Source organism: Crocodylus siamensis, chromosome 6 (assembly GCF_052110815.1).
Source record: "Crocodylus siamensis isolate JL-2025a chromosome 6, ASM5211081v1, whole genome shotgun sequence".
Classification (NCBI taxonomy): domain Eukaryota; kingdom Metazoa; phylum Chordata; order Crocodylia; family Crocodylidae; genus Crocodylus; species Crocodylus siamensis.
Genome location: NC_143400.1, coordinates 98,111,779 through 98,137,922, shown reverse-complemented (window position 1 = coordinate 98,137,922; position 26,144 = coordinate 98,111,779). Strand labels below are relative to the sequence as shown.

At 51.3% G+C, this 26,144-nt stretch overlaps 1 protein-coding gene across 1 annotated transcript; it reads left to right on the top strand.

The window, feature by feature from the left end:
• The first annotated feature begins 226 nt into the window (after positions 1–226).
• Positions 227–23,465, top strand: LSG1 (large 60S subunit nuclear export GTPase 1). The gene is made up of 14 exons (XM_090051847.1): positions 227–366; positions 613–748; positions 2,836–2,956; positions 5,420–5,506; positions 9,312–9,398; positions 13,809–13,869; positions 14,682–14,858; positions 15,601–16,029; positions 16,304–16,405; positions 16,992–17,137; positions 19,777–19,898; positions 20,141–20,220; positions 21,167–21,340; positions 22,905–23,465. The coding sequence occupies exons 1-14, from the start codon at positions 268–270 to the stop codon at positions 23,082–23,084; spliced, it is 2,001 nt and encodes a 666-aa protein (XP_089907973.1). The 5' UTR covers positions 227–267; the 3' UTR covers positions 23,085–23,465.
• The last annotated feature ends 2,679 nt before the right edge of the window (positions 23,466–26,144 follow it).

Genomic DNA, 26,144 nt, shown 5'->3' with positions numbered 1-26,144 from the left:
GGTGTGCACGTGTGTGTGTGTGTGTGGGCGTGTGCCGGGAGCGGGCCGGGCGCGGTGCCGCAGCGGCCCCTGGCGGCGCAGCTGCCCCGGCTCCGCGCGCGCCCGGAACACTCCGCGCGGGGCCACGTTTCCCCGGGGCACAAAGGCCGGTCCCAGCCAGGCCACTGGTTCCGCCCCCTCTCCCCGCCCGCCCGCTCCCTCATGTAACTTCCGGGGCGAGCGGTAGTGCTTCCGGGCCCGGGTCGGCGGCTGCGCCGGGCGAGCGGCATGGGGAGGAAAAAGGCGTCGGGCGCGGGGCTGGGCCGGGCCCTCCTCAAGGAGCGCAGCCGGGCGCGGCGCGGCGCCCAGGACGGGCCTGGGGCCTGGGTACGGTCTCCGCCTCCCCCCCCACCCCGGGGTCCCGGCGTCACCCCCCCGCCCACAACCCAGGATGACGTCACATCCCACGATTACGTCACGCCGCCCCCCAGACCCCTGAGGCCCCACCATGGCCCCCGGTACCTCCTTCCCTGAGGAACCCCCTCCCCCACAGCCCCCTCAGGGTCCAAGGGCTGGGGGGGGTGCTGTGGGTCGGGGAGGTCCCGGTGCTGACTGTGCTGCCTCTCCCCACAGCTGCACACAAGCGAGGTGCACGAGGATGGCGCTGCCTGGGCGCGCTCGTCCCTGGCCCCGCAGTCTGTGACGGAGCTGAGCTCGCTGGAAGAGTTCCTGGCCACGGCTGAGCTGGCAGGCACCGAGTTTGCGGCCGGTGAGTTGTGGCAGGGACGCGTTGCAGCTGGAGCCTTTCCGGGTGTTTCCAGTGGGCACCCAGGCCCGGGTGGGCTCGCAGAGATGCCCAGGCAGCCGGTAACCTCGGCCAGGCAAACAGTGGGTGTTTAACATGGCCCAGCGTGCGATCGCATGCCCTGCACCAGGGTCTGCAGGTCTCACATTCCTGCTGCAGAGGCTGTGAGACACGCGAGGGTCCTGGTCACAGCCAGCTCTGGCGAGGGGCGGTGTGGAGAAGGTAAACAGGGTCCAGGGGGCCTGAGCATGGCAGGAGGAAGGGGGAGCAGGCAGCTGGCCCTTCCTCTGTCGCGCAGCATCCGTGACATGCCGAGTCTAGCCCTAAGTTGTTGGTGAGGAGAAGCTATGGATGTTGCTGCAGGGCTGGAGGAAATGCTTTGCAGAGGGAGACTCTAAAGCTCAGCCCGCCTTGTGTAGCAAAGACTGGCAGAGCCTCTAATGCTGTGGGGGACGTTGTCAATACCAACGGCTGTTTAATCTGCCAGAGAAACAGTAACAAGAGCCGTGGGCTGGATGCTGAGCCCGGGCACATGATATGTGCAAGCAGGTGGATGACCAACTCTTGAGGAAAAGCTGCTGGGGGAAATGGTGCATTCCCAGTTGCCTGAGCCTTGAAATCAGTTCTCAGGACTTTGTAGTAAAGTGTGCTTTAGGCCAGGGAGTGGTAGCCGATGTTTCACGGGCCAGAACCAGCCTGTGGTGCTGGGGCTTTGCTCACAGCACAGCTGGGCAGCAGGGAGATGCAGCAGGGGGTGGCTGGTCCTAGCACCTTCCCACCCGGGCCCTGAGCTGGGCTGTTCCGGCCGCCTGCTGCCTTAGTCTGATGCAAACAGTTGGCTCAAAACAGTAGTAATTGGATGGACTTCTCTGGCGTGTCAGGTGGGAGGTCAGACTAGACTCTCTATTATTTTGTTTGGGTCTTCAGATCTACAAATTTCCCAGCCTTACATGGAGCCGAAATGCAGGGTTTCACTTTGCATCTTTCATTACCCTGGGGCAAGGCAGCGTGTGAACCTGCTGATCTCCCTTTGAATCAAAGGGTTGTCTTTGGATTCAGCATCGGTTGATTGGCTGAAGTCTGAAAGCAACATCCCCCTCCTTTCCCCTACCCCCACAGACTTGGATGCAAAGAATGACAAGAGATTTTGTATTTAAATCTATTTCATGGTGTGCTTGGAAACGAGTCCTTTTGCATCGTGGCTCGTGGTTCATTTTCCTGGTAGACCCTGTGCACGTTGCACGAATAACCATCACACTTGAAAGTCTGAGTTGTGTTCTCAACAGCAGACTCAGGGGTTGAATGGAGACAAGTTCTTTGCTTTAGAAGCTAACAGCATGTTAGCAGAGGTGTGCGTGCATATGGAAACCTTACATAACCTACTCAGTTACTGGAGGACTCCAGTCTCTGAGCTCTAGGTGTCCTTTTTCCAAACACTGACTAAAGCAAAACAAGCAAAGCCTTTATACTGAAAATCTGCTAGAAGGAATCAAGCTGGGTTTATTTCAATAAGAGGTAGTTGGCTGTGGCAGCCTGAAGGCAGGCACAAAGCAGGGTCAATTTGTACCTTATCAGCCCAGCTACATTAGAGATGTATAGCAGGTGCTTTCAGAAGGAGGGGCTGACTCTATCAGATGCAATGAAGGGACTGGTGGGAGCAGAGTGGCTAAATAGAAACCAGTGATTAAAATACAGAGGGTAGAGAAGGAGAGAGGGAGGAGAAGGGGGCACTACTGAGAGAGGCAAGGGGTGTAGGAAAAGAAAAGGCATTTAACTCAACGAGAGAGACACTGCAGTAGCTGTTGATTGAAGTATCCTGTTACGTTTATATGACACAACTGCAGCTTGTCTATCATGGCTTCCAGGTAGCAACAGCTGTATTTCAATGCAGTGAGAATGAATGTCTTTTTTTCTTTCCAGATCAGTTCTCTGCAGACTGAACACAATCATAGCATGCTTGTGTAAACATCCTCCTGTTGAAGGATTCCAGATTGTGACATCTGCACATTCTGATCAGGGATGTGACTGGCTGTTCTTCCTTTTCTAAACAGAGAAACTGAATGTCACTTTTGTTTCTGCTGAGGCTCGGACTGGCCTTTTGACTGCAGAAGAGACCAAAACTATCAAGAAGCTCCATGAGGAAAACCAGCAGTTTCTGAACATACCAAGGAGGTAAGTTACTCATCAGTATGATAATTTGTAGTAGGTAGGGTCAGAAGGTACCTGAGCAGATCATCAAGTTCAATCCAGGCGGATGAGAACAGGATGGGATTCAACACTGACAAGTACAAGGTGCTGCACCTGGGGAGGAAGAACTGGCACCATACCTACAGGCTGGGGAACTCCCTTCTTGTCAGTGCAGAGGCAGAAAAGGATCTTGGAGTCATCATTGACTCCAAGATGAACATGGGTCGGCAGTGAGGAAGGCCAACCATACCTCGTCATGCATCCATAGGTCCAGTTCTGGGCGCTGCACTTCAAGAGGGATGTGGACAACATGGAGAGGGTCCAGAGGAGGCCACCCGCATGATCGGGGCAGCAGGGCAGGCCTTATGAGGAGAGGCTACGGGACCTGAACCTGTTCAGCCTCCAGAAGAGAAAGCTGAGGGGGGATCTAGTGGCCTGTACAAACTAGTCAGGGGTGGGGATCAGCAGGCACTGGGGGAGTCCCTGTTCCCCTAAGCACTGCCAGGAGTGACCAGGAATACTGGTCACAAGCTGGTAGAGGGTAGATTTAGGCTAGAAATCAGGAGGCGCTGCTTCATGGTCAGGGCGGCTAGGGTCTGGAGCCAACTTCCAAGAGAAGTGGTGCTGGCCCCGACCCTGGGGGTGTTTAAGAGGAGGCTAGATGAACACCTTGCTGGGGTTGTTTGACCCCAGTACTCTTTCCTGCCATGGCAGGGGGTTGGACTAGATGATCTACTCAGGTCCCTTCCGACCCTAGAAACTGTGAAACTACTGAACATTAAGCTAACAATTAGGTTCTTGACATTGTGTGTAGTGCTCTGGTTTTGATCTATACTGCGGTATTCTTGTCTTCAAATATATGTGCTACGAGTGGAATTATAGATCAGCCTGGCTGTTTGGTCTCTGCAAGGGCTCTCGCTTCTAAAGCCTGCAGCTTTTTACTGTGTAAGCTTTTCAGTAGGTTTGTTCCAAGTAAGTCAGTATGTTTACTCCCATGAAAGAATAACTCATATAAAACTTGAAAGATGTTAACTGCTACCTCCATGTTATAATCCATGGTAATCACAGATAAAGAAATGCACTGTATATGCCTGGAGGTGAAGGAAAACCTGAAAGGAATAAACTAATACTTTTGATATAAATTAACTCCACACATAACACAAACAGGGCTGTTAAAATGTGAAATGATTTATTTTTTCTACTGTTGTTTGCTTAAGACTGAGACGCTTATGCTCCCCTGGAATGCTGCAGAGCTGAGCTTCCCAAGGAGAGAATCTTTGCTGCGTTTTCAGTCTTCCTTGCATTTAGAATTAATAATTGGATTCAGCATCTAAACCTGTTGTAGACATGAAAATTGTAAGATAATTGGAGTTTAACATGGAGAGCTGCAGGTACTTGCAGAAGCCAGTCTGCTAGAAGAGAATGTTTTTATTTAAAAGATCTAGAGTCAAACTAACAACCCCCCCCCCCAAAAAAAAAAACAAACAAACCAAAAACAAAACCTGAAAACACAGAACAAAACAACAACCATGTTTTTATTATGGACATGGTACTCGTATTGGCTTTTCCATATGCTGCCTGCCTTGATGCTGTATTGACTCATGCATCTCTTCTCCCTGATTTTTGGTCCTGCTTCTTCCTGCCACACATTGTTGAAGTTCAGTGAAAAATGGAGAAGCTGAGCTGTTGGCCACTGTCCCTGGTGATAAAATACTGTTGGCAAGTGCTGTGTAAAAGAGCAGAAACAGTTCAGTTTGCACAAAGGCAATACCAGGTGACCCATTAGAAACCTACTGTATCTCCCTTTTCCTGTCCCGCATACCTGCTGACTCTGTACCTGCTGGCTTCTAAACAGCTGTCACTCTGATTGCTTCTTCCCTCAAAATGAGCTTTTGCTTTCATTTCTTTCCTTCCCTGTCAGCATCTGGTGCACTGGCCATTGTCTATAGATGTTGGCAGTGCCCATTGCACAGGGTGTATGCATCTCCTAAACCACCACAGGTGGCATGGACAATCGCTGTGTGGCTTGTGGCAGATGTGGGAGGGACAAGCAGCACAGGGGCAAATAGGGCAGAAAAGCAGAGCAGCAGAAAGGGCAGGGAGCATGAGGGAGGGGGAGCATAAAGCAGAGCAGTAGCTAAGGGAAGAGAATCAGAGTGGCACATGCTGCCCAGAATACGGTCAAGGAACAGCCCTCTTTCATGTGAAGGGTAACTGTCTTTCTGTTGACTGTGGTCACCCCTCTTTTTGCAGTGACCTTTAGAAAGTAGAGAATCGCCTGGTATCACAAGGCTGCTGGGACAGGATTGCATACGTACAACCTGCCTTGGGTTGAGTGCAGCTGGACTGCCTGGGGCACGAATTCCCGTGGAGCTCGTATTGGACAGCTGCAGTTGGGGAAATGCTCTAATGCACTTCCATGTTTCTTTTAATTCACGATCGCTCCAGACCGTACTGGGACAGCAGAACCAGCGCTGAGAAGCTGAGGCAAGCAGAGAGGGACAGCTTTCTGGAGTGGAGGCGGCAGCTTGTCCGGTGAGTTGCGCTTGTGTTTAGTGTTGTGGAATTTGGGGAGCGAGGGGTGAACTCCATCTCTATAGGAAGCCTCTGACCAGTAGCACTGCTTGAGCTGGTCCTTATGATATTGACAGTTCAGGCCCATGTGTCACTTGTCCCTATGTAATTCACCCTCTTTTTCCAAAATGTGAACCATAATATGCTTGCAGCTGGGGCCTTGGGTTCTGCCAGACCTCTTCAGGTGAGGTGCGGTGAACGGTTGCCTCCACAGAGCACCAGTGCTTACCTGGCTTCTGAAGTAAGGTGCTGCTTGGAGAAATAATAGAGCTCTCCCTTTCCCCTCCCTCCTCCTTCTCCTGTGAGCAACTGTGCTGGCTGTGGCTGTAAGGGCATATCTAGGCTGCCTGCTGTGGTGCTGTGTAGAGGTGCCCAAGCAGCCTCTTCAGTGACCTTGCTTGGCTCTGGCAGTTGCCTCACAGAAGGGGGATGGATCTCCTTTAGAGCCAGTGTGCCCATCTCTGCTGCAACATGCAGGATAGACGTGCCCTTGACTGCTGACTAGCAGCTAGCATGTTGGCCTTGCAGGTCATTTCTGCTGTTCTGATGCTGTCACTGATGTTTGCCAGTCTGTTTGCTGAACTTCCCCACCCTCTGATCACTTGAAGCTGTAGTGAGAGAGGAGCAGGGGTGGAAAATTCTGGACATGCCCTGGTCACCCTCCCTATCAGCACGCACTCTCTGCCACACCATGAGATGAGATATGGGGTTGGGTGGATCTATAGTCTGGTGCAGTAAATGACAGCTCTTCACCCACCTGACTTCTCCCCCCTTCAGTCTCGACCCCTTCCTGCTGTGCTGAGTTGCTGTCTTCAGGAACTCTGCTCGAGGTCCTGCCAAGAGGGTCCCTGGTGCTAGTTTCATAGTTTCATAGTAGCTAGAGTCGGAAGGGACCTAGGTAGATCATCTAGTCCGACCCCCTGCCTTAGCAGGAAAGAGCACCGGGGTCAGATGACCCCGGCAAGGTGCTCATCTAACTTCCTTTTAAAAATCCCCAGGCTAGGAGCCTGCACCACTTCCCCTGGAAGCTGGTTCCAGGCCCTAGCCACCCTGACTGTGAAGTAGCGCCTCCTAATATCTAATCTAAACTTACCCTCCGCCAGTTTGTGACCGTTATTCCTGGTCACTCCTGGCAGCGCACGGGGGAACAGGGACTCCCCCAATACCTGCTGATCCCCCCTGACCAGTTTGTAGCAGGCCACAAGGTCCCCCCTTAGCCTTCTCTTGTGGAGGCTAAACAGGTTCAGGTCCCGTAGCCTATCCTCATAAGGCCTGCCCTGCTGACCCCTGATCATACGAGTGGCCCTCCTCTGAACTCTTTCCATATTGTCCACGTCCCTCTTGAAGTGTGGCGCCCAGAACTGGACGCAGTACTCCAGCTGCGGCCTGACCAGTGCCGCATAGAGGGGGAGGATCACCTCCCTGGACCTGCTCGAGATGCATCTGTGGATGCATGATAGGGTACGATTGGCCTTCTTGACTGCCTCCCCACACTGCCGGCCCTTGTTCATCGTGGAGTCAATGACGACTCCAAGATCCTTTTCCGTCTCCGTGCTGGCAAGAGGAGAGTTCCCCAACCTGTAAGTGTGGTGCCGGTTCTTCCTCCCCATGTGCAACACCTTGCACTTATCAGTGTTAAACCCCATCCTATTCTCATCCGCCCACCGTTGCAACCTGTCAAGGTCAGCTTGTAGCCTATTGCACCCTTCTAGTGCACCCACATCCCCCCACATCTTAGTGTCATCAGCAAACTTGAACAGGGTGCTTTCTACCCCCTCATCCAAGTCACTGATGAAGATGTTGAACAGTGCAGGCCCGAGGACCGAGCCCTGCGGAACCCCACTGCCCACATCCTTCCAGGTCGAGAAGAACCCATCCACTACCACCCTCTGGGTGCGGCCCTCCAACCAGTTGGCGACCCATTTGACCGTGTGGGCATCGACACCACAGTCTCCCAGCTTTTTGATGAGGACAGGGTGAGAGACAGTGTCGAAAGCCTTCCGGAAGTCCAAAAAGACTACATCCACAGCAACCCCTGCGTCTAATGATTTGGTGACCTGATCGTAAAAGGCCACCAGGTTGGTCTGACAAGACCTGCCACTGATAAACCCATGTTGGTTGCCCCTGAGCATGCATTCCCCCGCAAGGCCCTCCTGGATGTGTGCCAGGATAATTTTTTCAAAGAGCTTACCCGGGATTGAGGTCAGACTAACTGGCCTGTAATTTCCCGGGTCCTCTTTTTTTCCCTTTTTGAAGATAGGGACCACATTGGCCCTCTTCCAGTCCTCCGGCACCACGCCAGAGCACCATGAGTGCTCATAGAGCCGTGCCAGGGGTCCCGCAATGACCTCAGCCAGTTCCTGTAGAACCCTAGGGTGAAGATCGTCCGGACCAGCGGACTTGAACACGTCCAGCTTCTCCAGAAGTACCCTAACTAACTCCTCGCTAACCCTTGGCCCAGGCGTGTCTCTCTCGGGGCCCGAGGGGGGCCCAGCAGGGAGGTGGCTGAACTGGTCCCTACTTAGGAAGACAGAGGCAAAGAAATCGTTAAATATGTTAGCTTTGTCATCTGGCGTGATGACTAAGTTGCCCATCGTGTCCTGCAGGGGCCCCACATTACCCGGGACCCTCTTTTTACCCCCTATGTATTTGAAGAAGGACTTCTTATTGTCCTTAATCCGGGAAGCTAGTCCTATCTCCAACTCTGCCTTGGCCCTCCTGACTGCCCCCCTACATCCTCGGGCGACTATAACATAGTCCTTCTTGGCGATGACCCCATCTCTCCATTGGGTATATGCCTCCCTTTTAGCAAGGAGACATTCCCGGATGCTCTTAGTGAGCCATGGGGGTTTATGTGCCCTCCTGCTCCCTTTGACCCTTGTTGGGATTACCTCCCTTTGGGCATGGAGGATCGTCTCCTTAAGGAGCAACCACTCACCTTCGACATCTGATTCCCTTCCCCTCTGGGTCCTCAGCGCTTCCCCAACTATCCTCCTTAGCTTGTTGAAGTCAGCCCTCCTAAAGTCTAGGGCTGTTGCCTTGCTGCAGCCCTTTGCCACCTTACGCTGGATGGTGAATTCCAGCGAGCGATGATCACTGTCTCCCAGGTGGCCCATCACCCGCAGCCCCCTCACCAGGTCATCACCCGTGGCCAGCACTAGGTCCAACAAGGCGTCTCCCCTGGTGGGACTGTGCACCTCCTGGGTTAGATGGAGGTCCTGCAGTCTGGCTAAGAACCGACATGAGCGATCAGACTTGGCTGACTGCTCCTCCCAGCAGATGTCTGGGAAGTTCAGGTCCCCCATGATGACCACATCCTTAGCCCTCACTGCCTCTGTGAGCTGACCTAAGAATTCCTGGTCGAGCTCTTCTCCCTGGTTGGGAGGTCTATAGTAGACTCCCACCGTTAAGTCTCTCTCCCCTGGACTGCCTTTTACTCTAACCCAGAGCACCTCAGAGTGCCCCCCCTCTACCCCCATGCTAATTAACGAGGAAGTATATTCCTCCTTGATGTAGAGTGCTACTCCTCCACCTTTCCTTCCTATCCTGTCCTTCCTGTATAGCCTATAGCCCTTGACACTCACCGCCCAGTCATGCGATGAGTCCCACCACGTTTCTGTGATCCCTACTATGTCAGGGCTGCTGAGTGGGGGGCGTTGTCAGCTCTTCCGGGTGGCGAGCTGAGTAGAATTCCGGAGAGGCTGGCGCAGCACATACTGTCTGACATGAACTATGCGTGGTGAATCCCCCTTTTTTTCTGCTCTAGGCTGGAGGAAGACAAGAAACTAATTCTGACCCCATTTGAACGAAATTTAGACTTCTGGCGCCAGCTCTGGAGAGTCATTGAAAGGAGGTAAGGTTTTTAGTGTCTTTTTGGTGGAGGGGAGGGAGTGATTTGCTTTTAAAAAAGGAGAACATGGCTTCTTCTGTTGAGCCGTTCTTAGTTGTATATAATTTTTTTTCTTCCATTCCCTCTATTGTAATGGTTCTTGAAGAAGTTAGTCCAGTACTGATGCAGTTCCTGAACTGTGGGTTCAATTTCAGATTTTACATGTGATTTTTCTCAGTTAAGCACCTTCAGGTTTCAAATATTAATCTGTCCTGAGAGGGCTTTGTTACTATGCTGCCCGTGAGCACAGGGTGAACTCAGACATGTAATTGAAGATGCTCTATCTTGGGCCATATCTGTAGCCATCACACATTTCCCATATGCTGACACCCCGCAAATTGAGGTTTTTGATGAGGCTGTATTCCTCCAGCCAGCCCTGCAGTCTGAAGCCAGTTGGACTCCTATTCCCAAGTCACAGGAGCTTTTGAACACCTACCCTCAAATGCCCGAATATGGCTTACTCCCCTAAAGCTGTGGTCCTATGGTTAATATTGTGGTCTTAATATAACAACGGAAGTTACTGCAAACACAATTAGACTCTTGGTATCTCTATCTTGTGAACACTGAAGCAGCTTTATTCAGAAGCAACAGAACTGAATACTTCGAAGCCCAAGTTTTTATTCAGAGTACAGTTCTGACCCCTGGGGTTCCAGACACTAATGTGGGTGCATAATTCTACTCATGCTTCTTCCCACTAATGTTGTGCTGCTGCTGCACCCTCAGTCCTTTCTCTAGACCCCAGGGGAGGTCAGGCTGTTGGTTTTAAACCTTCCACGTTTTAAATCTTCCCTCCCCACGTGCACCTGTCCATTCTCTGGCCCCAGGACAGTGGGAAGATTCAGTATAAGAATAGCAGAGCATGGGAAAGCCAAGGTGAAGTGACAGATGGACTCCTGCTATCCTGAATAGGGTTACGACTGTGTTCCCTACCTGACTCCAGGAATAACTGGTGTTTCTGTGGTTGAGCTGTAACAGAATAGCCAAGCCATCTGCCCCCTCACTGAGACTGAGACTGAGGCCTTTAATTTCAGTAGCAGCTAACTTGGAGATCACATTTCTGCTGATTTTTTCAAGAAAACTCCCATGAAGGGCCCCTTTGCATTGTCTCACTGACATGGGAATGTGGGTAGGTGAGCTCCTATGTGGTCAGAAGCATGTTGACGTGTGCCTGCAGTATGCAGGTCCTCCTTTGTTTAGGCTGTGTAGTGCCACTCCAATCTGCACATACTTCGGAAGCTTACGTTGGGGTCTGATACCAGAAAGGAGATTGGGGGGCGGGGGGAGGTAGTCTGTGGCCCTGCCAGCTCAGGTTTGCTCCCTCCTAGGTGTTTGCTTGTATTTGGCTCATTGTACTTCCAGAAGTCACAGACACCTGGTCTTCTCTCATTTCCCCCTCCTTACACAACGTCAGTGGTACCTTGATTCCAGGAGCTTTCTCTGCTTACTTGGTTTCTAGTTTCCTTAATTTTTATCCTATTCCCGTGAGTCACAGAATACTAGAAAATGAGGGTTGAAGGGGATCTCAGGAGGTCGCATCTAGTCCAGCCCTCTGCACAAGCCAGGATCAGCCCCAACTACATCATCCCAGCTGAGGTTTTGTCTAGCTGGGTCTTAAACACTTCAAGGATGGAAGATTCCACCGGCTCTCTGGGTGACCTGTTCCAGTGCTTCACCACCTTCCTAGTGAGAGAGTTTTTCCTAATATCTAACCTAAACTTCCCTTGCTGCGATTTGAGACCATTGCTCCTTGTTCTGTCATATGCCACCACTAAGACCAGTTTAGCTCCATCCTTTTCGAAACCACCCTTCAGGGATTTGAAGGCTGCTATTAAATCCCCTCTGTCTTCTCTTCTCCAGACTAAGTAAGCCCAGTTCACAGAATCATAGAAAGTTGGGTTGGAAGGAACTCAGGAGATCACATCTAGTCCAACCCCCTGCTCAAAGCAGGACCAGCCCCCACTACATCATCCCAGCCAAAACTTTGTCCAGCCAGGTTTTGAAAACCCCCAAGGATGGAGCTTCTATCTCCTCTCTGGGGAGCCTGTTCCAGAGTTTTACTACCCTTCTAGTGAGAAAATTTATTCCTAATATCTAACCTAAACCTCCCTGGCTGTGACTTGAGACTGGTGCTCCTTGTTCTGTCATCTGCCCCCACACTGAGAACAGTTCAGCTCCATCTTCTTTCAAACCTCCCTTCAGGTAGTTGAAGACTGCTATTAAGTCTCCTCTTCTCTAGACTAAATAATCCCAGTTCCCTCAGCCTCTCCTCACCAGTCATTTGCCACAGCTCCCCAACTGTTTTCATTGCCTTCCCCTGTACACTCTCCAACTTGTCCACATCCTTTCTGTAGTGGGGAACCCAAAACTGGACTGGGACACAGGACTCCAGATGCGGCCTCCCCAGTGCTGAATAAAGGAAGAATCACTGCCCTCAATCTGCTGGCAACGCTCCTGCCAATGCAGCCCCAGATGCCATTGGCCTTGGCAACAAGGGCACACTGCTGGCTCCTGTTCAGCTTATTGTCCACTGTAACCCCCAAGTCCTTTTCTGCAGAGCTGCTGCTTGGCCAGTCCTCCTCCAGCTGCACCAGTGCATGGGATTGTTCCATCTTAAGTGCAGGACTTTGCACTTGTCCTTGTTGAACCTCATGAGATTCCTTTTGGCCCAATCCTCCAATTTGTCCAGGTCTCTCTGAACCATAACCCTACCTTCCAGCCTATCTACTGCTCCCCTCAGCTTGGTGTCATCTGCAAACTTGCTGAGGGTGCATGCATCCCATCTTCCCGGTCGTTGTTAATGATATTGAACAAAACTGGAACCGGCCTCTGGAGCACTCCACTTAATACCAGCTGCCGGCTAGATATTGAGCCATTGATTGCTGCCCTTTGAGCCTGATATTGCAGACAGTTTTCTATCTAGCTTGGATTTTCGTAGCTTGCTAGTGAGAGTGTTGTAGAAAACGGTATCAAAAGCAGATGTAAATGTTTTCTCTATACTGTGCCTCCCATTGGATGCTGCTACTAATAAGTGCAGTTGTAATGAAATCTCACACCATGCAGACACATCTCCAGCTTTCTGCAACTATTTCTAGTCCATGGAGTTCCTCACCAGGCACAGAGTTGACTTTGAGGTTAACAGTGTGGAGGAATCTTTTTCCACCTCTTAAAGGTGATGTACCAGCTATTAGCTGGAATTTCACACACGAGTTTCAGGAGAAGGAAAACTGATGGTTGGTCACTAGTGGTATTTTTAGCCTAAATGCATTGCTTTATTCAGAAATGAGAGTTGTTTCAGGTAAACTGAGTTTTCTCTCCTGTTGCACTTGCAGGTCATCATGCCTGCAAGGCAAACAGATTTGTGCTACAACCCCCTATAATGTACCTAGAATTAGGAGGGTACCAGAGAAGAGTAGCAGTGATGAGAGCTGCAGATGAAATCCTGTACGGTTGCTGTGAAAATGGGCTCTGTACATCTATCTTGACTACCACCTTATGTTACTTTCTTAATGCAAATTGAATCAAGTGCCATCCCAGGGTGTGAGGTGTGCTAGAAACAGTCTGGACTTTCTCCTTCCTGGATGGATGGGTGGCACAAGCAGAGCACAACATGCTTCTGTTTCTTGCAAATTCATGGAAGTGACTTTCTGACGAAGCACCACAGGTGCCTATACACGTGTAGTGAGGCTGCTCCAACGTGCTGTAATTGCAGTGTGTCAGAGCAGATTCGATTTAATTAAGTCAGCTGGAGCACGGTAATTATCGTACTCCAGCAGACTTCAGCATCACATGCATCAACATCCCCGCACTGAAAAATGTCAGTGGGGGCAACTTAACTAAAGCTCATTCAATGAACTTCAGTTAAAGCACCCCTGCTGCCATTTTTCATTGTGGGGAAGCTGATGCACATAACGCTCCAGGCGCCTTAATTAGAGCAGCTCTTGGAGCCTCTCTAATTAGTCTGTCCCCCTGCCCTGTGAGCGTGCCTAAGTGTCCTAAGTGCCTGGACACCAAACACTGGGGGTTGGCTGCTGAGCGTCTCTGAAAGGTGGTTTCATCAGTGCAATGGTATGTGCTGATGCAGCACTCCCTTTTCAGGAGCTCAGGGCATTGCTGGGGAAGGAGACACCAGTGCGTGTTGTTGGCTGGGATGCATCAGAACAGCAGCAGCCCTGTGAAGGGAGCAGGGCTCTCCTGGGGTACATGAGCGCCGAGTGCTGGGATGCTTTGTCCATGTGGTGAGGCTGCTTAGTGGAATGGACCAATATGATTGACAGGTGAAAATGCTGATTCTTGTTTAGTGCTTTTTCATGAACTGTGGTTGCTCTTCTGGTAATACAGCACATGAGGCTTACTGGGCTCCCTCTTGTTTTGCAGTGATATCGTTGTTCAGATAGTAGATGCCAGGAATCCTCTCCTGTTTAGGTGCCAAGATCTGGTAAGTTAAGTGAAGCAAACCACTGGGTCTCAGATTGTGCATTCAGCTGTGTTGATGCATTGCCCAAAGCAGTCTTCTCTTACATCTAACACATTGTGGCCTGTGTCTTCTGTGCCTCGGATTCATGTCAGCATAGATTATGTCTTCTTGCGAATGTTCTCCTGGCCTCAGCAACTTTTTTTCCACAACCTCCACCCCCCAAGCTTCTCTGATAGCTCAAGCAGAAAGCAATGCATTTGGGGCCAGCCCTGCAGATATTGTCTGCTTCTCTTTCCCTGTTGCTAAGGAAACTTGCTGTGTAACAAGATGCTGACTTCTTTAGTTCCCGCTGCCGCTCTTTATTATCCACTTGAAGTCCTTGCTCTCTGTGGCTCTGCTTGTTTCAAGAGTTGCGTGAAACCAAGCCAAGGGGTTGCTGTTGTAAAAATGTGAAGCAAATATTGGGAACTGCAAAACCAACAGCCATTTAACAGCCACAGCCTCTAAAATGACGTGTGGTAATGAGACAGCAAAATAAATATGAAAATGGAGGATCAGGTGTGGCCATCATTATTTCACAGCCCTGAATACTTCTTTGCCACAGCTGTATAGGCAGTGATGGGCTTGCACACTAAAATACCAATTGTCTGGCTATCTGTGCTGTAGTTGCAGTTATACATGCACTTTGCATGTGCCAGGCCCCACTAGGTTACTGGTTAGCCTGGCACTACGGATGCTGAAGCTGTGCAGAGCGTACTTGCCTTAGTGTATGTGGCGTGGTGGGTGCGCAGGGTCCCAAATCGGATCCTCTGCAGCCTGTGTGTTCTCTCCAGGAACGTTATGTGAAGGAAGTGGAAAGTGACAAAGAGAACATCATCCTGATAAACAAAGCGGACTTGCTGAACGAGGAGCAGCGGGCAGCATGGGCGCAGTTCTTTGAGAGCGAAGGCGTTAAAGTCGTGTTTTGGTCAGCCTTGGGAGAACGGGTGCGGCTGAGCACTGCAGCTAAGGTAGAGGAGGTGACTTCTTTGTGCTGAGCACGCTCTGGGGAGTAGCAATGACTGACGTCTCCATGTGGCTGCTCTGCTTGCAGTGCAACTGAGTGCTCAAGAAAGCAGGACGTTTCTGCTGCCTGGAGAGGGTGTTGCTTGTGTTCATTCTTGCTGCGTAGTTACAAAACACCGCTGCAGCAGCAGATAGAGACATGTCCACAAAAACCTTCGTGAAATGAAGTGGTGTGTCCTTCAGTTATTTTATCACACCATTTGCTGCTCCTTTTTCATGGCAAGTGAAAAGATAAGTACTGTCGAGCCAAGATGTGAGCTAGCTCTGAGGGGTTCAATGAATAGTACTAGAAACAACTGGTTGGCTGGCGTAATGTGATGGAATTGCCTTCTAGGCTGGGTGCTAGGAGGTACATGCATGTCCAAACAAAGCATTTCCCTTCTTCAGGGAAGGAATGGTGTATAAGAGCAATCCTGAAGTAGTTGGCAAAATGTCTTCTCACACATTGAAACGATCTGCTCCCACTTCAGTTATCCTATCTGAATAATGCTGCATGTGGGTTTAACTGGCCCTGTCCATTTTAATAATGGTAGTTGGCTATGTAATACTCTGTGTATTCTGCCTGGCAGTGATGCGGGGTGAGGATGGGGCGTGTCTGAATGGGTTTGTACAGCACAACGCGCATTGCCTGCCAGGCTTCTTGTCTGCCCAGCTGTTTCAGGGATGACGCTCTCACTTTTTATGCAGGGCCTAGAAGTTGAGGGAGCAGCAGAAGAGTCCAGTGACTCTGAAGACAGAAGCTCCAGTGAGGAGCAGGAGGAGGATGGAGCTGTGCAGAATGACACAGATAACCTGCACCCAGAGTATTCTCTGTGTCTGGGAGACAGAGTGCTGGGCAGCGAGGTTGACGATGATGACAGTGAAGTGTATGAGGACTGTGAGGAGGAGGAGGAGGATGCCTGGCAAACCTGTTCTGAAGATGAGGGTGGGGAGGAAGTAAATTCCTCTGCCCCAGGCTGGACAGGAGGTGGGAGTGAGAGGCATGGCCCTCGGTTGGTGCCGAGCAGGCCCTTCAGCAACTTCAGCCACCTGGTTCAGAGAGAAGAGCTGCTGGAAGTGTTCAGATCGCTGCACACCGGCAGGAAGGCGAAGGAGGGAGAGGTCACCATCGGGCTGGTAGGTTGGAAGCGGAGCCTCAGATGGACCAGCTTGAGGTCAGTCTAGCACTGGGGCCTTCCAGGTTAAAACAGGCCCCCAGGCAGCATGCCTGGAGCACATACCACCAATGATGTTGTGCACAGTGGCCTTCAGGCTTTCTCTGGAGTGTGGTGTTGAGTGCCTGCTGTGATAGCTAGTGCTGCGATAAAAGCCTCAGCATCAGAGGTCTCTGAAGAGTGTGGCAGGGTCCTACTGATGTGTCCATGTTTTCAGTCCACTTTCTGTTTTCTAGGTGGGTTATCCCAATGTCGGCAAGAGCTCGACAATCAACACAATCCTGGGAAACAAGAAGGTGTCGGTGTCTGCTACGCCTGGGCACACAAAGCACTTTCAGGTATGCGGTGGGGGCACATGGCATCGGGGCCCCTGAAGAAGGCTGCAGTGTTAGGTGGCTTGCCTCTGGGGGTGCCTAAGCACTCTTGGCTCACAGGTCTGAAGACTCTGTATAGCTTCTTTCTTGTGTCTTGTGGGGGCAGTGTTGATCTCTGCTAGCATCGCTTAGGAAAGACTGATCATATGCTCCCCCATTCAGTGTGTGACTTGAGCTGCTGTTCCAATGACAGTGTTGTGCACACCCCATTCTGTCTCTCTGAATACTTGGCTCAAAGTGAGCCTCAGTCATAGCTGACCTTTGCCTGGACCCCTGGAGGTCAGGGCTGTCATCCCTCATTGTCCGGAGTGGCTGTTAAAAACTCTGAGGTTACTGCAGCTTTGCTTTCCTTGCCTGTTATCTCTGCACTAGGCAGGCTAGAGGCTCTGGCTGGTGATCACTGTCACATTGCAGAACCTTTCTCACGCTCCATCTGGAGTGTGTATATATATGTGTGCGCACATGCACTCTGTGCATTTCCCCACACCCTCCTGCTCTTCTGTGTACAAAAGCGAGACTTGGTGAGCCCTGCTTTTTTTCTGCTGCACAGACCCTGTACGTGGAGCCTGGCCTGTGCCTCTGTGATTGCCCTGGTCTGGTGATGCCATCCTTCGTCTCGACAAAGGCAGAGATGATCTGCTCTGGAATTCTGCCCATAGACCAGATGAGGGACCATGTCCCACCCATCTCTCTAATATCCTTTGCTTGGGGTTTGGTACAGATCTGCAAGTGTTAGATGCATACCAAGACTTGGGTGTGGAAAAGGCTATGTGGCGGCAGGGCTGTCGGTGTTTTTTGAGATCCGTGGTGTTATAAAGGAAGGAAATAAACCCAGTATGTTACCATCTTATCCCACTTTGTGGGGGTTGCAGGTAGTTCATAGAATCATAGAAGTAGGGTCGGAAGGGACCTTGTAGATCTTCAAGCCCGACCCCCTGCCTGGGCAGGAGAAAAAGACTGGACTCAAATGAGTCCAGCCAGGTAGTCATCAAGCCTCTTCTTAAAGATCCCCAGGGTAGGAGCCAGCACCACTTCCCTAGGAAGTTGGTTCCAGCTCCTAGCCGCCCTAACTGTGAAGTAGTTCTTGCGGATGTCTAATCTAAACCTCCTCTCTAATAATTTGTGTCCATTGTTCCTTGTTATGCCAGAGGGCGCTCGGGGAAACGGTGTCTCCCCTAAACCCTTCTGGTCCCCCCTAGTGAGTTCATAGACAGTCATCAGGTCCCCCCTCGGCCTTCTCTTGTGAAGGCTGAACAGGTTTAGGTTCCGCAGCCTTTCATTGTAGGGTCTGCCCTGTAGTCCCTGGATTATGCGTGTGGCCGCTGGACCCTTTCAATGTTGTCCACATCCCTCCTGAAATGGGGTGCACAGAACTGGACGCAGTACTCCAGCTGTGGCCTGACCAGCGTTGCATGGAGGGGGAGGATCACCTCCCTGGCTCTACTTGAGATGCACCTGTGGATGCACGACAAGGTGCGGTTAGCCCTGCCAACCGAGACCTCGCATTTGTCGGCCCATGTTCATCTTGGAGTCAGTAATGACTTCAAGATCCCTTTCTGCCTCCGTGCTCTCAAGAAGGGAGTTTCCCATTCTATAAGTGTGCTGCTGGTTTCTACTGCCTAAGTGCAGCACCCTGCACTTGCCAGTGTTGAAACACATCTTGTTTATGTCAGCCCACTCCTGTAACCTATCCAGGTCTTGCTGCAGTCTTTCCCTCCCTGCTAGCATGCTCACCTCACCCCAAATTTTGGTATCATCAGCGAATTTAAACAAGATGCTTTTCATCCTGTTGTCCAAATCGCTGATGAAGAAATTGAACAGCGCAGGCCCAGGGACCGAGCCCTGGGGGACTCCGCTGCCCACTTCCCCACAGGTTGAATATGACCCGTCCACCACCACCCTCTGAGTCTGACCCTTCAGCCAGTCTGCAGTCCATCTGACTGTGTAGGCATCAATGCCACAGTTACCTAGTTTTTTAATGAGGATGGGGTGGGAGACAGTGTCAAAGGCCTTGCTGAAGTCTAGAAAGACTACGTCCACGGGGATACCTGCATCCATTGCCTTTGTGACCTGATCATAAAAGGCAATCGGGTTGGTCTGACAAGACCTGCCCCTGATGAAACAGTGCTGGTTCCCCTTGAGCATCATCCCTGAAGCCGGCCCATCACAGATGTGCTCCTTGAGGATCTTCTCAAAGAGTTTTCCAAGGATAGAGGTAAGACTGACGGGCCTATAGTTGCCCGGGTCCTCCCTCTTCCCTTTTTTGAAGATGGGGACCACATTAGCTATCTTCCAGTCATCTGGCACCTGGCCCGAGCACCACGAACGCTCGTAGAGCCATGCCAAGGGCCCTGCGATAACCCCTGCTAGCTCCCTCAACACCCTCAGGTGGAGAGCATCTGGACCCACTGACTTGAACATGTCCAGCCCCTCCAGAAGCTCTCTAACCTGGTCCTCCCCAACCTGAGGTCTGGAGGCATTCCCCACGAGTCCATCTAGCATCCCAGTGGGGAAGTCCCGGTCCCTGCACAAGAAAATGGACGTGAAGAATTGGTTAAAGAAGTCCGCTTTCTCCTCTGGTGCAACCACCAGATTGCCCAGCGTACCTTGCAGGGGCCCCACGTTACCCAGTGCCTTCTTCATCCTCCCTATGTATTTGAAAAAGGACTTTTTATTATCCTTGACCTTGGACACTAGTCCTAGCTCTGTCTGCCTTAGCTTTCCTGAGAGCCCCCCTACAAGCCCGAGCAGAGGAGGTATACTCCTCTTTGGAGATACCACCCCCCTTCCACTGGGTGTACGCCACCTTTTTGGCAATCGGGCATTCCCAGACACCCTTTGTGAGCCAGGGGGGTTTCTGGGCACTCTTGCCCCCCTTGCTGCTTGTTCGGATGGACTCCCCCTGGGCACTGAGTATTGTTTCCTTAAGGAACGACCACTCGCCCTGGACACTAAGTTCCCCTGCCCTCAAGGACCCCAGCGCCTCCCCCACTAGTCTCCTCAACTTGTTGAAGTTGGCCCTCCTAAAGTCTAGGGCTACCGTCTTGCTGCAGGCCCTTGACACCGTGCGCTGGATGGTGAACTCCAGCAAGCGATGATCGCTGTCACCCAGGTGATCAAGAACCTGGAGGCCCCAGTTGTTTCCCAGGTTAGCCTCATTGTGGAGGTTTGTGCCTCTTTTCTGTTTCAATCTTCAAACCAAAGTCCCCAAGATGTTCTTTAAATGTTCTCTTATAGTGCAGTCTTGTCGCTGGGCTAATTAGCATGACCTCAGACTGTGCCATTTGTACACGTGCATTGGAAACCAATACATGGTTTCCTTGACTAGTCCACATTTGCCAGCATATCCCACGACACATTTTAGAAGCAACCTATGGAATCAATATCATACGACCCAGAGAAGATGAGGATCCTGATCGCCCGCCCACAGCTGAAGAGCTGCTAACTGCTTATGGATGTGAGTAATGGTGCACTGCTGTAGACTGAAATGTTCTCTCACAGGAGTAAAGCTTGTGGGACTTGGCTCGGGTCTGAGTATTAACCTCTGCTCTACTGGCCTGTGCTGGGGAGAGGGTATGGGGCAAGTCTTCCAAGTTTAGTATCACAGCACGGCTTCCTCCATGGATGGCGTGTTCAGGGAGCAGTGAAGAACCTGCTGTGGAAGCTCTCTGAATTGTAACCTCCTGCTCCGTCTTTCAGACATGAGAGGCTTTATGACAGCTCATGGGCAGCCGGATCAGCCGAGGTCGGCCCGTTACATATTGAAGGATTACGTCAGTGTAAGTTCTCCCTGCACCGGTCACCTTTCCTGCTGGGTGCCAAACTAGCTTTTCCATTATAGGAGTAACGAGCTCCATAAACAAGGGGCTGCTTCAACTAATACTCTAGTCCAATGTATCTCAACCCTTCTAGACTTGAGGGTCCCTTGGGAAATGCTAGCTCTGAGCTGCCACTCATTTTTTTTTTTTTGACTACAGAAAATAATAGAACAATTCTTCAAGAACTCAGGAAAACTGCAGCAGGACAGAGTTTTTTTGTAACACTGGATTCCTGTTGGCAGCCTCTGGGTTTATTTTGTGAATCGTGTTTGCACACCGAACAGTGCGCACATTGAGTGGCACCACACAGCGCCCTTGAAAGGATCTCAAGGCACCCCAGAGTGGTGCAGGACCCTGGTTGAGAATCACAGCTCTAGCACGTGTGATCAATTCAGTTATCAAGGCTTTTTTTTCTTTTTAAAGAGAAGAAAAAGCAAGAGGACAGGGTCTTACTGCTGGATATTGTTGGGGAGAGTATGTGATGCCAGAAAGATGGAAGCTAGCTGCACAGTAGAGTTCATCTGTGAACTACACAACTCACGATAAGCAAAAGGAGTGTGCCTTTGATTTCAGTGGGGCAGGTGCTGACTTGATTCTGGGCATGGTCCTGTCCTGATGTTGATAATTCCACAAGCTGCTAGAGAACCTTTCAGCAGGAGGTTGCAGAGTGCTTTTGTGGGATCCCTACAAGGCTGTCACTGAGCATATTTACAGCTGGGTGAGCAACCACTTGAGTGCAACTTAGCTGGCCAAAATTGGAGCGAGTCTATGATGGAGCTCAGACAAGAACGCAGGAGTCCCTCTGGTTGCAGCTGATATCTGTGGTTATCCCTCTTATCTTGAGGGGTCTGTCCCTGTTGCTGTGGTTTCTTACCAGGAGAATAACAGCTATGCATTGTTCTTGCAGGGTAAGCTGCTGTACTGCCATCCCCCTCCTGGCACTGACCCAAAAGACTTCCAACACCAGCACAACAGATGTACACAGAGCAGAGCCATGCAGGGTAATGCAGAACTGAGACCAGAAAGGAATCGGAGGGCAAAACAAATTGAAAATATCGTGGACAAAACATTTTTCCATCAGGTATTTTGGAATTAATTCCTTGGGGGCAAATTGCCTAGCACTGGCTGTCAGCATCTTTAAAGGTAACTAGAAACCATAGTTCAGGAAGGCATTAAATGCAGCTTCTGAAGTTACTGGAGCAGTTACTGGAGTTCTAAATTGGCAGATCTAGATAACTTTGCAACCAAGAGTTTTAAAAGAACTGGCCAGAGTGGTCAGGATTGAGGTTGATCTTAAATCTTGGAACCTCAGGAAAGTTTCAGAGTATTGGAAGAATAATTAATTCTGTGCCAATGTTAGCAAAGGATAAATGGAGTGATCTGGTTAATTTTGTAGGCCTGTTAGTTTTATCCCAGCCAAAATAATTGATTGCTTTATACAGGATACAACTGATAGAGAATCACATGAAGGCAGCATAAATAAGGTGATGGATTTGTGGATATTCCATCTTGTGAGGCTAACTGTGTCTCTCTGATACAAAAGGCTGTGGCTATAACTAGAAAATGCTTGAATGACACTGATTTAGAAACTCAAGTGGTACAAAATTAACAGAGCCAGTCATGAATCTGTTTGAACATATGCTAACTGCTCAGTCTCAGTGTAATGGTGATATGGGGGATCCTCATCAAGCAGGCACATTTCTGTTAGGGTCTGGCAAGGATTGGTTCTTGCCTTGACAATATTTACTGTTTTTATCAGTGACCTGGAAGATGCAGATAACCCAGATTGGGGGAGCGAAAAACAGATGAGGAGGGTGGGTGATGACAGCGAGCCAGGTACAGGCATGCTGTATGTGTGTCAGTACAGCCCAATGTGAAGTCATTTATGGGGAAACGCAGAACGAAGGCTGGAAGTGGGACCCTGGAAAGCTCTTGGAGGACCTGGTGCATGAGCAGTTGGGCATGCGCTGTGTGAGACACTGGCCAAAGGGCAGATGTGGTAGTTGCACCTGGAAGGAAACAGAGCTATTGTGCAGATATAGGGAGTTGTGCTACCTCTGCGTGTGTCATTGCTGTGGTGCCCTGGTTTCCACAATGCAAGCAGGACACTCGTATGTTAGAGAGGGTTTGTAGAAGCGCCACAGGAATGGTTAAGGGACTTGGAGGTCTGCCTTAAATGTGCCCCTAGGAGTTCAGTGTGAGTTGATCAAGAAGGGTGTGAGCTGATTTCCCTGAATCGGGTACCTCCATTGGGAGCTGAAATTTGACAAGGAGATTCTTCAGTCTGGCGGAAGAAGGCACATGACACACTGGCTTGAAGCTGATGCTGGACAAACTTGGGCTCCAAATAAGATGCATTATTTCAGTAGAGGGCAAATAACTGCTGGCGCAACTTGCCCCAGCCTGTGGTGGCTGCTGCAACACTGGGAGAACTGAAATTGGGACTTGGCACATTTCAGAAAGGTCGGCTCTGGTTCACACAGGAATCAACCCAAGAAGTCCTGTGGCTTGTGTGGTTCGGGAGGTCAGGCTAGGGGATCTTCATGACCTTTGCAGCTGCTGAGCTGAGGGCTGGATTTACCTTTGCCTGACATTTAGAAATAATTGCTGTAACAATGACAGTTTTGCAAATGTCTGTTCCCCAGGAGAATGTCCGTGCTCTGACGAAGGGCGTCCAGGCTGTGATGGGATACAAACCTGGCAGTGGTCCCATGTCCCAAACTGAATCTAGGTCCAAGAACGAGATGGGGAAACCCTGGAAAAAGCATGGGAACAGGAACAAAAAGGAGAAGGTTCGTAGGCTCACCAAGCACCTGGATGCCTAGCCACAGCGAGGCAGAGCGGACTCTCCGGGTGGAAACGACAGTGTCCTGTACATTATGTGCACAGACTGAAGCTGCAGGGATAAGCCAGCATTGGTGCTTTGTGCCAAAACACCAGCCGTGCTGTGGGCAGACCGGGGCAGGTGGGTGAGATCACATGCTGCTCTGAGCCCCTTCCTCCTGGGAAAGGGACCAGGCTCCCCAGGAGCAGGTTGGTTTGACCATTGCCAAGAAGTCGGCCCTTTTGCTGAGTGTGGATGAGGTAGTCTAGAAGACTTTGGACATGGACAAGGCCTCTTACAGCTGCTAGGATTTAAACAAACCCCTAGAAAACTATGATCTTGCATACTCAATTTTTACTGGATAAAGCTTGTTTATATTTGAGATGCCTCTGCCTCCTTTCTTTTTCTTTTTACTTGTGTAGCTTATTTTCTGGCAGTCACATCTTCCTGCCTTCCCTCTGCCTGCCACTGTTCTGGGGAATGTAAAGGTCCATTGAAAGCACCCTTTGCTAACAGCTGGGTCATGACAAAGAGGCAGGAGAGTCTGGAAACTCACTGATTTCTGGCAAAGAAGGAAAGAACCTCACATGGGGTGACAGGAGCCAGGTGCTGCTTTCACTTCCCTGCTGGCGTGCTAGTATAAGAGTTACATTGCTGTACAAACTTCCACTGACTTCTGAGCCCTGAGTCTCCTAGTCCTCATGTCTGGTCTCTTACGAAGCTGAATCTGATGTCCTGTAGGTGTCCCTGTCATACAGTCTCATCGAACCTCTGATACCATGTACTCATCTAGATGCAAGATAGACTGTAGTGGAAATACCATATGTAAAACCAGAATTGAGCCCTCTGCTCACTGGGGGGAATATTCAGGCCTCAGGAGCTGAAATGAGGTACTGGTGGTGGGACAAGCTAGACCAGTGTGGGCAAGCTGGGAAGATGCCACCAGCCCTGGGCTTGTGTTGGGCAGAAGCGATCCATTCAGGATGGGTTTGTGTGCTGCTCCATCCCCAGGTCTGCCTGTCCTTCCAGTGGAGCCCTGATCCAGGGGCCGGGACAGCCAGGGGACTGGAAAGGCCGCGGCTTTGATCCGAGCAGGCTGAATGTGAGACGGCCAGCTTTGTGCTCGGGGGTAGTCAGGGGTTGTATGTTGGAGGTGGCTTTTATTTAGGCAGCTATAAGGAAAATAGCTTTTCCTGGTGGTAAAGCAGAGCAGCAGCCCCAGGCATCTCCAGCATTGTGTGGGCATTGCTTGCTGGTGCTTCACCCCCAGGCATCTCAGAATGCTTCACCAGTGCTAAAGCAGCAGTGAGACGCCCTCTAAGATGGGTATGTGCTGCAGGAAGTGGAGATGTGTGAAGTGATGCAGGAACAGCACCTGCCTCCTGGCCCCTGGCCCCTGCCCCATCCCCCACCAGAAATTGCCTTTGAATCTCTTGTTGGGCTACCTGGGAGCACAACCCCTTCTGCTTCCCACCTGGTCCCAGGGCTGGAAACAAGAAGAATCTACCCTCCTTGCCCCAGGGCTCAAAGGGGCCGATGGCTTTTTGTCGGCAGGTTTTGGGGAGGGGGGAAGGTGAGAGGAGAAAGGCAGTGTCCAGGTGACTGCCAGGTACTTTGTGTGCTGTGTAAGAGGCGCTTGTGCTCGCTGTGTTCTGCTTCAGGCCCTGCAGCAACATGCCAGAGGCAGTGTGAGCCCCTGCGCCTGCCCTGTGGGGAGCCCCTGCCTACCCCAGCCTCCCTGGCAAGTGGGGGACTATGCCTGCTGTCTGCTGAGAATTTGCAAAACTGCCCCTCACCTGTTCCCCGCCAGCACAGGACTGCCCTTCTCACCTTCCAGGTGTGCGTGGCTTGGGATTTCCTGCCAGGGATGAGAGCGTGTGAGTGTCTGCAGCAGTTGTTGCTTTTGGAGCACTCCTTGTGGTGCCCTAGCAGAGCTGGGGAGGGAGGGAGAAAGCAGCATGCGAGGGACTGGGGGGGCGTGCAGGCACTTGATGGGCTCAGTGAACAAGGACCAAATTGAAGGGAAGACTTTACTTTTGTCCCTCCTCTCCCCTCCTGTTGAGCACAGAAAGCTTCTGGCTCCTGGGGCTGGCAGCTCCCAAGTGCAAGGGTTGCACCCCTGGTCATTGTGTGAATATAGGAGGGTGCTGGGCTGGCTTCCTATGAGCAGTACAGACCCCTTACCCACTCCCTCTCTTTCTGCAGTTTAAGCTGCCTTGAAAAGTTTAAAACCCCGTTCTTGGCTTCTAAGTCTCTGCCTTTAAAACGGCACCGCTGCAGCTCGAGAGCTCACTGTGCTGCTCTCAGGAAAATGGGAGCATCTCCATGCTCCTAGCTGCCCCATTTGTTGGAGATGCTGTGATTGCAGTTAGTGCAGCAACCAGCACTTGGTGGTGCGCAGCCCCTACGAGGGGATGCTCAGGCCCTCGTCTGTGGCCCAGGCTCGGCTTCCAAAAAAGGACCATTGGGTTTGGGTCAAACTGATGCAGAACTAAGTATTCAAGGGGGTCTTCCCAAGCATCTGGGAAGAGAATTTGGAGCATGTCCCACCGCCTGCACCGGCGCTATCACTGCCCTGTGGCCCTGCTCCCTCCACTCGGCCCACGTCCCCCCCATCCTGCTGGTGTCCTTCCCTGCCCGCCTGCCCCCCTGAGCCTGGGCGACGGCAGGTCTCAACTCCAGGGGTCCCCTAAGCACTAGATTGTGTGGTTGTGGGCAGGTATGTTCTGTACCCTCTCCCCCCGTTCCCTGGCAGGGTTTTCCCTAATTATTAAGGTTGAGGTTTTATTATCTTCAGTGTAGCCATGCTGTAACTGCATCTCGCCTCGTGGGGAGGTCGTACCCTCGTGGCCTTGTCCACCTCCCCGTCCCATCGCGCTCTGCCCCGGCAGCCAGCCCCTTGCCACCCACGAGTAATGCAGACCCACGGCCCTCGCGAGCCCCTGGCCGGGCAGAGGGGCCAGCCTCGCTGTGCGCAGTTGAGAGCAGGGCCGATCCCCTGTGCCACGGCCGGCTCCGCCAGCACCTCAGCAACGGGCCCCTGGGTGCGTGCAGGGAGACG